Source organism: Balearica regulorum, chromosome 14 (assembly GCF_011004875.1).
Source record: "Balearica regulorum gibbericeps isolate bBalReg1 chromosome 14, bBalReg1.pri, whole genome shotgun sequence".
Taxonomy (NCBI): Eukaryota; Metazoa; Chordata; class Aves; order Gruiformes; family Gruidae; genus Balearica; species Balearica regulorum.
Window position 1 is genome coordinate 19,433,653 of NC_046197.1, and position 12,612 is coordinate 19,446,264.

The 12,612-nt window shown below is 46.1% G+C and overlaps 1 protein-coding gene across 4 annotated transcripts in view; it reads right to left on the reverse strand.

Annotated features, from left to right (window-relative positions):
• The window catches only part of FNIP1 (folliculin interacting protein 1), a 70,273-nt gene that overhangs the window by 4,005 nt on the left and 53,656 nt on the right, over positions 1–12,612 (reverse strand). For all 4 annotated transcript variants that reach the window (XM_075766812.1, XM_075766813.1, XM_075766814.1 and 1 more), the window contains 6 exons: positions 8,336–8,482; positions 6,180–6,349; positions 3,400–4,825; positions 2,872–3,040; positions 793–990; positions 293–408 (listed from right to left, as the gene is read on the reverse strand). In XM_075766812.1, coding sequence (XP_075622927.1) covers positions 293–408; positions 793–990; positions 2,872–3,040; positions 3,400–4,825; positions 6,180–6,349; positions 8,336–8,482 — 2,226 coding nt within the window. The remainder of the gene's footprint in view (positions 1–292; positions 409–792; positions 991–2,871; positions 3,041–3,399; positions 4,826–6,179; positions 6,350–8,335; positions 8,483–12,612) is intronic.

The window sequence follows — 12,612 nt, forward strand, 5'->3', positions numbered from 1 at the left end:
TGGAGGAGTCAGGTGCCCCACATTGTTCAGTGATGACTGACGAACTAAGGAAGGAGCCTGGTAAGTTCTGTGGTGCTGAGCTTCCTGCCCAGAGGGAAGAGGGAAAGGCTGGGGGATCCTCGGGATCAAGCAATGGCCAAGGAGAAGCCTGCGACCATGGGTGATTTATGCCACGCTACGGTTCCAGTCCCATTTAGGAATGCATTTCACAGCGCTTAGAACAAGCCCAGGCAGAGAGTTCGGCAGCAGAAAACCCCGGACAGGGCTGCTCGGAGGAAGTTTGAGATCATACCCCAGCACCACGCCCAGCTCCTTGACGTGAACTCTCATCTGGCCCTTGAGATACTCGGACAGCATCTTGCTTTTGAAATAGAGCTCCTGCAGCCGATCCTCCAGGTGCATGACACACTAGAAAGCAAAGGGAGTCATGTCAGGGAGAAGGCAGCGCTACATCCAAACCGCACCCAGCCTCAGAGCAAATCAGCACAGACCCCATATGTCTATTGCCCTGGCCGTGTCCAGGTGAATAATTAGTAAGATATTCATTGGCAAGACTGTTACTTTTGAGCAGACACCTTTCATTTCATGTTAAATCAGAATTAATGAGACAGCTGTCTTGATTACAGAGCAGCGTTTAAACGGACAGCTCAAACAGCTACATCAGGGGACACACTGGCTACTAAAATTGTGGCTACGGACAAAGAAACTAGGCAGAACCTTACAACCCCTTTAACCTACCAACTGAAAGGATGCTTTAAAAACACCACCGTCTCGATTGTCATTCATACTTACAAAGTTTGGAGATAAATTGTGCTTGTAAAGCTGAAGAGTGGAATGAAGCAGGTTGGACACAAGACTCGAGACTAACACTTCTTTTCCCAGCTTATTATCAATCATTCGTCTCTGGCTACTGGCCACTTGCACCGTCCATTTGTCTGTGTCCGCAATAATGCAGACGGCTTCTGCAATCGGTTCATCCAGAACAGGATGCTAGAAACAAAAAAAGAACAGCAGAACCCTGAGAATGACAAATGACAAAGGTCTTTTCACAAAACGTCACCATCCTGGATAGCAGGGATAGAGTCCCAAACACTGCTTCATCTAAAATACAGTAACATGTGCTAAGAATTGCATTCCATCTATTAAAAACAGAGCTTTATTGTAAGCAAGGCACAGTCTTGGAAGGACAGTCGCTATTTTACATTTTCTTCCAGGCTTGAAAGCGTGTCCCTGGCTGACAATTTTATCTTCTGATATCTGATATAAAGAGTTCTGGCATATCTAAAGTGTATTTTAAACCCCTAACACTGGCAGTACCAAAAATCCAACTTGCTGTTCAACATAGCTGTGTTAACGAGGTCGGTTTCTTTGCGGTTGTCACTGGTTTCCTTACGGGAGGGCCAGCAGAGGGAGCGCGGAACCAAGCCTGCGCCCAGCTCCTCCATTCCTTCCAACCAGCACTTCACCTCTCTCAAGCCATGGAAGTTTTAAAGAGGGAGTATTCGGTACCCCACTGCCCTTCCCCAATGCGTTTTCTGGGCTGGACTGTTAGGAAGCATCTCCTTGCCCAGAGTCCCACAGGAAACTCACACAGGGCTAGGGTGCAGTTATGATTTTACTTGAAGATAAACGTATAAAAATCTTGCTCGGTCCTTTCGTACCCTCTCAAATCTTTGACTTTGCAATTGAAGCCTGCTGATGGACGTGCACCGCTATTAGGTTGTATTTCAGATACGTGTTTCATAGCAGCAGCTACCTCACACTGCTGCCTCTGTTGCCTGAAGTTCAATTACACTTCACAAACGGCTTAAACATTTGGCTTAAAACAGCGCCTAGAACAGCCGCGCTGGGAGCGAAACTCCCCCGCCCCGGCAGGGCTGGGCACAAGGAAAGGTGACAGCAACATGGGGAGCGGCCGTGGGAAGAGCAGCCGTGCCATGTGATGACTGTCGTTAGCTGGGGAGATGTGGAAGAAGGGGACATTTCGGAGGCTCCCAGGGGAGCTCTCAGGGAAGCAGACTGCCTGCTCACCAGTCTGTGCGCTGGTCTTTCCCCATTCCCTTGGGAATAAACTAGAGGGGAGCAGAATCACGCTTTTCAGCGACAGCCTGCTTTCCGCTCCTCTCCAGTGACTATAAAAGCGGTAGGAAACACCACACTTCCCAGTCATGCCCCAGTTCATCTAGGGAAAATCTTCTGTGGAGAAGAGATGATTTCAAGCACACATGAGAAGCGTGAATCCCCTTGGGACAATTATCTTCATATTGGTTTCTCCTATTTTGACAAAACTGGCACTATCGGACACTTTGACTACAGTCATAAAGGAGGACTAATGTCCCCAAAGTACTGAGCATTCCTGACAGCTTCACCACAGAGAACACGCTCTGCCCCACAACCAGCAGCACGTTGGTTAGACGTGCATGGGAAGGGGAGGTGTCCTGAGGGAGCAAAGGGAGCTTCTGCACAGCCACTGCAGCAGGACTGCGTGCCCAAGAAGAGATGCACAGCAACCTCAGCCTTTGGTCTTGTTCAACATCATTCCATCCTGTGGGCATGCAACCATCAGCAGGCTGCCATGTCTGCAGGAGATGATTTCTCAACGGCTTAGCACAGAGATCCACCTTCTCAAGGGCACAAGCCTCTCAGATGGCTTCAGCGGGAGTCTTAAGTTTTTGTGCTCCAGATTTGCAGTGAAATAACGTTTTTCAGATACATAACTGAGAGAGGAGAAAAAAGTTGGTGACCTGGGACTGGAGAAACCTGAAGAGAGCTGCGACAGTAAATATTTCCACTTCTAGCAGGTTTGTACATTCAAAAACATTTGCCTTTCCCTACTGTGACAAATACATTTACCAAATATAGCTTAATTACCTGCACAGCATGAGACAAATCTGACACCAAACAGTGCCGCAGCTTTTCATCGCTTCCTATTCCTTGCAAAACAAAGTCAGGGACATAAGATGAACAGTAGCCACCTAGCAAGGATCTTCCAAAATTGGCAATACTGGGCTGGACAGAGTTCACTTCAACTAATTTTGACCTGTAAGAAAGGCGTATCAAAGAGATGTACAATAGTCAACACCAAATTCAGCTTACAGAGAGGTTGCATTCTCACATTTGTCAGATCTCTGCTAGCTTCCATTCAAGCACTTTTAAAAAGAAAGAGTTTAAAGTCAGCTTTTGCAGTCAGACCATTGTGGAAGAAAAGGATATGAGCCAAGATCGCAATGCACAATTAATATTTTTTTCCAGATCACTGATCTCTCTATATTCTTTTACAACCAGCAAGCTCAAGAGACACTTTTCCAACCACTGATGCCAAGTTAGGCTACATTCCTCCACACATGTGACATGGGAAGAGGCTCTATCTTTTTTAGGCTCTGTTACTGTTGTACTCACCCAGGGAAAGGAATCTCATACTCTTCTGCCCAATCTTCTTGCTCTCCTCCATAATAGTTACTGCTTGGTCTAGTTAGATCATGACCTGTATCCTCACTTTCGCTGTCACCCAGGGCACTATCTGAACTCTCATTTCTTGGAATGTCCCAATCAATTCCCGGGGCGACTTTTTTCTCTACATTTTCCCTGTCCCCATGGGGGACACGAATAGAGATTTTCTCTCTTTGGTCCTGCTCATTAAAGCAGTTTTTGTAGGTCTCTTGTTGAGCAGAGTCCATAAATTTACAAAATTCACTAGGTGGTTTGCTAGTCTTTGTACACAGCTTTTTAGAAAACTCTAAACTACTGTTGTGAGCAAGAAGGTCTGTAGCAGCTTGCCCTGGAATATCATCAATAGTCCGGGTTTCAATTGAACTGTCATCAGTAAAATATTCATCAAACAGACTCATGCTCTCGGTGTTGTATTGGTTTGGATTCCAGCTCTGATGCTCACTAGCAACTTGAGGAAAGGGTTCAGTTGTCCCACAGTCTCTATTTTGGTCCTCAACAGTTTGTTTAGCTTCACAGTTCTGATCAGCAGACACTCCTTCCTCCGTTGCTGGTGGGTTGTGATGCCTAGCAATTTGTTCCACTACTGCCTGACTTCTCAGTTCGATGTCTGAATCGGGTGACATGGAATCTCCAATGAGGAAAGTCACCTTTGTCTGAGCTTCAGCAGCGCTGCAAGGAAACGCATCGCAGAAGAGCTTATCCGGCGGCTTCTTTTCCACAGCAATACCGGGTGACCTTGTTACACTGACCGCCTGGTTGCCCGATTCCAGCGAGTCTTCGTTCCTCCACGCGTTTGCTGCTGGCTCCAAACCAGATTCCATCCCTACACGTTTTTCTGGTGAAGCTGACCCCGTGCACACCACGGTCTCTAGTTGTGTGTCCAAGCAGGGTCTCGGTTGCTTAACATCAACAGCATCTTCCTGGCAATCATCAGGAACGATAGTTCTGTTCTCATCTGAAGAAGATTCCAACTCTACCTTAGGAGTGTTTTGTGCATCTTCTCTCTCTTGCTGTGAAACACCTTCTATGTTTTGTGCAAGGGAAATCGGACATTTGCAATATTTACAGCTACAGTTAGGAGTTCTCATTTCTTCAGACTCCGTTGGCAGCAAGTTGCCCCTGTTCTTGTGCATTGTGACAAGCACATACTCAGATTCCTCTACTTCTCCTTTCTCCAGTGTGGTAGTTATAACAGTTCCAGGCATGACAATAGCTTCATCTTCCCCGTTTTCTAGAAGATGCGTCTCTTGAAGTTCAGAGCATCTGATGAAGTAAGTAAGGAAATAAAGCAATCTCTGTACCAGGTCATGCCTTTTGCCAACCACAACTGTTTTCGCTAATCTCACAGGTGATCCAATAGCCCCATACAGGTCACCTAGAATAGGAAACAAAACAGACAATCATTTTGCATCTTTAAAACAAATTATTCTTCTAACAGACAATTGCCATGGCCAGTTTTCAAAGGCCAGCTCTACCACAGAAAAATACTAAAGCAGAAGAGTGAGGACAGCTATGCTAGTATTTTGTTTTCAATACAGAGAATCCCAAAGATGCTGTTGGTATCGTATGTAAGGTGACACGCTGGTCAGGGAGACATCTGATCTCACATATTAGGGAGTATTCACACCACCTAACTTCAGTCCCTAGCTTTGGAGGCTCATCTCCTGGGTTCCTTATATAGCCATGGAAGAGAGGAGGCATCTGCTCTGAATTACCCTGGATAGTCTGGAAACCAGGCTGAACTTTTACCCACCAAGAGAAAGCTGTAAGGAGAAACAAACCTCTGCCAAGACCGAGGGCAAAAAGTGACAGTGGCGGGTGCATAGCTGAAGCCAACCTTCTTTTCGCTCCCATTGAGCTCTACTATGGGTTGGATGGGTTGTTTTGACTGTACTCCAGATTCACCTGGGGAAGTGCCTGTGCATGTGTTGTTCTGGAGATATTAGGGCACTGCCCAAATGCTGGGATGGGGGGAAAAAGGGATCCAAGAGGCCCTGCAGGCCAACCTAACCACCATGGATCCCTGAGTCCCATGACCTCTGAAATCAAGTCTTCCTGCCAACTCCCTGGCCATCCCTGCCTATACCAGAATAGGCAGCCTCACAAAACTTTCCCTTCCTAACCAAATTCATGAGAGTTTGTGTGCAGAGCAGGACAAGCTGACCAGAGAGTAGGAAGTTCATCTCCTCTTCTCTACTCAGCAATCAGAAGACAGTATGACTAGCTACTCAATCAATGAGACTTTGAGACCTTACCCAGGGGGTCACCTAGTCTGGATTTCCTGTACTGCGTCACTCTTGCATTGAGAGCATGTTCATTTCTTATCAAAAGATGGATTTACTCGATTTGCTTTTTCCAGAATCAGGCTTATTGATAGCAGCATCCCCCCCCAAAAAAAATTATTTTCCTAATAGAGGGAGGACCAGAGGAGGACTGGAATCCTCCATCATCACCACGGCAGGCGACCTTAAGAGACCTGCCACAGATGACTAATAGGGCTTTACTTTTTGACTGCCATTTTATAATTGATAATGCCTTAAGAAATTACAGCACATCATAAAAAAAATACAGTAACCACCTCTAAGCTTGCAATACACACTTTTGTCTCATTTTGAATTAAAAAAAAATAATTTCACTTGGGGGGGAAGTAACAAGCATCCATAAAAACCACCGCGCGCATACCCATTGATGTAAAGCTGTTGGATGGTTTACAGATGTTTGCCACATACCAAGCTGCGCCCACAGTGGGTTGTATGGATGAGTTTTGGCCAGCATGTCCACACTCTGGGAAGAATGCTTCTCCAGGAAGATTCTTATAGGTGGCTGGCCATTCGGCATGACGGTAGGGACCCAGGCCAAGTGGTTAGTCAGGACTGCAGTCAGTAAAGCAGGTAAAAACCTGAAAGCAAAATGTTCAACATAGTTTTTGTCCAGGTACACGCTCAGGGTGTTAAACCAACAGCAGTTCTACAGTCGACAAAGATCAAGGATTGCAGAAACAATCTAACAAAGTCAGCAGAGATCATCCCTTCAGTCTTGGTTCTTCGGGGAGAGAAAGGAGGGCTGTACGCTCCCTCCCACGCCTGCAAAGCTCTTTTTAGAAGACACATTTAAAGTAAAATTAAGTATTTTAAACTTGTGGCACCTCAGTTCCTCTGTTTGGCAATAATTATGAGACTTCCTATTTTGCAAGCTTTATGTTGTAAAACATCTCAAAACCAACTAACTTTGTTCGCTGTAAGAAAATAGTGGCACTGTGTGGCCTCTGTGCTCCAAGGAGGGGATCTCAAACCCTTAAGATCTCTGACTATTGATGAGAAAGTGGCTGCTGCTGCCAAGCCTGCAAAATAGCTAGGTGCTGTGTTCTTTCATCTAAACGTTACACAATTTCAGCATATATGGCTGTTCCTTTTCAAAAATAAAAACCCCCAAAGTTCTGTAGCTCAGCCAGAAAGGCTGTGGCCTTAGACTAGCAAAAGCTTTCACTAAGGCGAAAAACCTTTCTGAAAAATGTTAACTATCTGATTTATTGTAATGACAGGGCATGGTTTCTGCTCCATGGAGGGAAGACTTTCCTCCCCAGTCCCCTCTCCTGGCAGGAGGAGCGTGCAGAAGTGCAGCCCAAGAGCCTCCCGCATGCCAACAGATGGTGCTGGCGGCCGCCACAGCGGCTCAGCTGCCTGGGGAGGAAAACAGTCACACGCTGCTGAGCCTCAAAATAATGCCATCTGAAGAGTTTACAAGCATCAGGAACACTACAGTTTAAGTTTAGCCCCATTTCCTTACTGGAGACAGCTAAAGGCGGAAAGGAGATTTAAAACTGGATTGAAAAGGATATGGGGTTTAATTTTCCTCTTGCTTCCACCAGTGTAAATCTTAATATATCTAAAAGAAAGCAAGCAAGCAAACCCAAACAAATGACCATTTAAACGTAACCGAGATGTATAGGCCTCAGAACGGCAGGGACTGAAGGAGCTAATCTCAGGAAAAAGCTTCCATTGCAGCAGAAAATTGTTTCAGGAAAATATATTTGAACCCTTCGCAACTGCCTACAGTTTCTCCCTTTGCACTGAGGCAGGAGAAGGTGGACTGGACCTCACTGACCACAAATTGTCACCCTCCCATCTAGGGGAGACAAAAGATGAGAAAGTTGGTGGCAAAGCTGGAAGCAGGGAAGCAGCAGCCCCTTCCCTACCCTGCAGAGAGCAGTTTCCCCAGAGCCAACAGCTGGTCTTTCAGTGCCATTCCCACTCAAACTTCACATGTTTGTGCTCGTTTTAGGACTTCAACGGAGCCAAATGCTTTAAAAACTTCCCCTATTCATGCCCTGGGGAAAGTGGATGAAGTGTTGACAAAAGAGTAAATTTATCAGATTCTCACGAGTTTATCAAGAACATTCTCTCTCAATTTTTAACAACCGCTTACGGCTTTGTCCTGAGGGCAGAAAGGTGAGCACTAATGAAGCACACAATTTCTTTAGTGGCATTTTACAGAAGTCAAGTTTAAGAGCAATTTGCGGTCAGACAGTATTACAGACACGGCTCTTACTGAATGTCTAACCTTGCTCATCATATGATAACTGATTTTGAAAGGTAGATTAATGCATTTCATAAGGTATGTTCACCCCCTTCCAGACATACACGCCCATCACGCGCCTCCTATGGACATGTTTCAAATGTTTAGCCTCTACCAAGATTTAGAGGATTGTGGGGAAGCAGGCATTTAATGAGATACTTTCTTATTTCTTTCTTGTTTTAAAAAGAAGGTATTTAGGGACGGCCTTTTGATTCTTTCATTACCAGGACTTTAAACACTGATTCAAAAATTGGTGTGAAATAAAAAGGCATAAACACATATGTAATTTAAAAACTAAAATCCACCATACTGGTTTTTAGAAGCATTTTCCATCAAGAAAGTGAATTCCTTCATGAAGCGATGGCAAAGCTGGTTCTTTTCTGGTGTCCCCGACATCATAGTAAGCCAGACAGGCTCCCCGATCCGTGGCATTGTGTAGAGATTGCAAATAGTCGTTCTAGAAAACAAAACCAAAAAATCCAGAAGACTAAACCAAGTAACAAAAGGCAGAGACCCCTACTCAAAGAATTTATTGCAACATTTTGTTTCAGATGTGATTTCTAGCAGAAACAAAATTTCTCTCATGAACCACTATCCAAACCATGCTGTTCACTAAATAGTATGAATTCGCCCTTCCACCTCAGAGAGTGAAGCCTCCCAGGTTCTTCACCCATCTACCTGAACTGATCCCAAGCACAGTAACTCTGTCTGCCCTGTTCAGAATGGAGAATAAATGAATGATTTGTTGTTGCTGTTATCTCCCTGCTTTCTCTCAATTTCATTCAAACCAGGTAAATCCTCCATAGTTCTACTTGATTTATGACTAGGGCAAGCTTATGTGTGTCTGACTTCAAAAAATACCTTAACTTCCTCCTTGCTTAAAAAACCTGGTGTATCTCCAGGCCAAACCCACCAAAGTGTGGATTTGTAGAGCAGGGGACCAGGTTACTTCTGAGCTTTAAATACAGTGTATGAGAGTCAAAGTTACCCCATGGTCTCAAGGATTACGGACCTACCCACATCCTTTTTCACTTTACAGACGACAGCAAATGTACGATTAAAACTTGGGCTCTGCAGTAAAACACCAGATTAAAACCTCTCCAATTACTGTTAAACTCCTCTAAAATCTAAACCAAATTATAGTTTTAAGTACAATGCCTACAATACAACGCTATGGCAACCTGTATTTTCATCGCAGTAAAAATGTAGCCTGAAAAAACCCAAACCAAAACAAAGGAAATGACCAATCAATTCAGGTTTCTCCCCACTTAATGCGCTACTTTTTCTAGAAGAGATATTTTTGTTTTACAAGACAAAGACTTACATTATCCTATTATCCCTAGTACCACCCCTGATTTATAAAGATTTTCTCTGGATATGTTGGTCTAAAAATTTATGGACACTTCCAGAAGTAAAGCAATGGCTGTGCACGTCAGGCAAACACACTCAAGCAGCAGCTGCCAAATCTTCCACGGTTTAGTGTTTAAAGTGAAACTCCCAAGGAAGTGAGAGCAGCAGAGCTGCACACAACAGCACGGTATGGGGGGCACTCAGGGGAGGAAGGAATTATTTATTCCCTGGTCATCTGGCAGAGAAGAAAGCAGCTGTTCGGTGACAAGACCCCCAGAGCAGGTCCCCAAAGGACAGCAAAGGTGACTGTGCACCGTGCCGAAGGCACCAGGACTGCTCGAGAAGAAAGGGGGTGAGGGGGGCAGTGGCATTTTTTGCCTTATTTTTTTCTACCAGTTTTCATTAAATACAAAATCCATCCTGTGTGTTCACAATAGTCAAAATCAACCCCATCTTCCCCAAAGGTTAGATTTTCAGACACTCCGCTGCCACAGGCATGATGGGAAAGCCAGAAACCAGTCAACCAGCTGGAGATGAGGAAAGTCAAGTTACTTTTGCACTCACCAGACCCATGGCACTCAGCAGGCTTTGCTGTTTCTGAGTCAGTTTAAAGCAGCCTCGAAGCTGCTCTCCGTTACCCTCTGCTGCTAGTCCTCTCTTGGGAGGAAGCACAGCCTGGTTACGGACCTGGGCACGATAGTCCCGCCAGGTTAGACATGAGTGGGGCGTGCAGCCGGGGACAGCAGCACGGCCGCACCGCGAGGGGAACCAGAGGGTGTCCAGCAGCACAACGCTCCTAGGGCCCTGGGATTTCATGCCTCGGCAGGAGCAAGTTGGGACTGGAGGTGGGATTATTAAGGGAAAGCTTTCTGTTCACAGCCCATTAACTGGAGTGGATGTTAAAGAGGCCCAAAGAAAGGGAGAAATCCCAAGTCCAGAGGCTTCAAAGCTCTATGAGTTTCAAAGCTCAAAACAAGTATTGAAACCTACACCCCCCCAGACAGAGCTGACCTCAGAAGTTGAGGATAAATTGAACAACTTAAAAAATACAGCTTATTTCTCCTTCCTATGCAAACTAACCCAAGCCAAGCCCCTTGCAGCTCTGCTGTTTTGAAAAAAGAAACTACTTTTACACTAAACCCAACATATTAAAATATTTGTTTTCGTTGAAAAGATAGACCGAGTCTTGTGATTCGTTATTTACTATTCTGGTAACCCTGGCTGCATCTGCAACTGATAGTGTTTCCTCAGAGAGAGATCAGATTGCCCTGGCCGGCGGCCAGCAGGCATGTGACTGCAGTGCAGGGAACCCTCCATGCCAGCGCAGGCAGCAATGGCACAGAAACCAAGGGCAAGGATTAACTGCTTTCCAGCTCTGCAAACACGGAGGGGAAACGTTCTCCTGCCGTTTATTAAAGAACAAAAACAAAAAAATAAAAACCAACAACCAAAAAAAACCCCCCAAACCCCAAACGCTATGGGGAAGTTAAACTGATTTAAAAAATAACAACCACTAAAAATCACATTGACCCCCTCTTGGCTGTCTGCAGCGAGCAGCCCCCGCCAACCCCCCCACACAGCAGCATGCAAGGGAAAGTTCAGTTAATGAGATACTCTGTGCTTTTGGGGGTTCCAGTATATTTAAAATGGTTTGTTTGGAAATGCTTCTGGGACGCTAAACTGCAGCCTGGAGCTTGTGAGCACCTCGGCACCGGCAGTGGGTGCAGCACATGCAGGGGCTGGGGGAGCTCCTCAGGAAACACCTTTGCATCGAACAGCGGCTTAAAACCAAACAAAGCACAGCCCAGCCAAACGAAAATGAAGACCTGAGCAAAACCCCTCCTGCAAACCCTCTGGGGTTTGCCTGCTCTGCAGGCGCAGATGGCAGAGGAGAGCAGCCCGGCTCCTTGCAGACACGACGGCGGCCGCGGGTCAGGTGCTGTGCTGCTCCCTGCTTCCTGCTTCACCCTCACCCAAACACACCCACAAACCTCCCCAGCCTTTGTCCTGCGTTTTAGTACCAGTCCGAGACACCTTTCCCTGGTGCTGCACAAACCAAACAAGACAGACGGCTCCTCATGGACAAGAGCATCCCTCTGCAGCCCCTTCCTCCGCAAGGGAAACGCTTCTGACCCTCAGCACTGTGCCGAGAGCTACTCTGCTGTTTAAGAGTTGCAATATAATAGCAAAGCTTAGAATCTCTTTAGGGGTTGCTTCAAAAAAGAAAAAACATCAGTGGTTTATAAAACTTAATTCACATGCATTTGCTCCCTATTCTCATTCCTTCCTTGCAAAGATGATTCTTCCTTAAAAAGGAAAAAGAAAACGAAGGCAGTAACTGCTGCAACGAGCGCAGGAGCGGGGCTCCCCCGTGCAGGGAGCCCAGGCGACTCCCGTGCCCATGCACAGGGACCAGTCTGCACCGCTGAGCAAAATGCACCACTCAGTTCAGAGCAGCATAAGCTGCTGAAAAATTACTGGCATAAAACAGGATCAAATTTGGCTGCCAGAAAGCAGAGAGAGGTGTTTCCCTAGGCCTTGCACTCAGTGTTTCCTTGCCAGTCTGCGTATTTGCCACACAGGTATTAGTCAGATGCATAATCTGTATTATCAATGTGCTGCACTGGCCTCGGGGACCGGGGGAGTTGAAATGTTTATGCAAGCACAGTAGCTTATTTCATAAGTCATGTGTCTGCACAGCTGACATCCAAAGAGAGTTTTAAGCCTCTAAGTCAAGTGTTAACAGCTAAATCCATCAGTACTTTAGAAAATTAAAAATTGCTGTAAAGTGAATAATGACACAAGGGTAGGCCTAGAGCTAGGCACCAAACTGATGGCAAATTTATCAATAGCATCAATTTGTAGAAGCAGCCTAGGCCTTTCAGAGAAGGCAGCATTGGTTCTCCCAGGATGAGATGACAAGAGCAAAGGAAAGGGCCTGTTTTTGCTGTCATCTTTTCTTCCCCTCAGCCCCCAGTACCGGTAGTTAAATGCCTGTGAACGCCTGGCTGGCCCCGCAGCCAGCTTCTTACAATAACCCTGCTCACAGGCTGACCTGCGACCACAGCACCGTCCCTGCAGAGCGGGACTTTTGGGTGGCAGGGGGCTGCAGTAACAACCGCCACACTCCCTCCTCCCTTCTCTGATCAGCACGGGAGTGTGTGGCCAGACCCCACGCCCCAGTGACCTGAGGTTATTCTAATCAACAGAGGACTGCCCATCAGCTACATGTGAGAA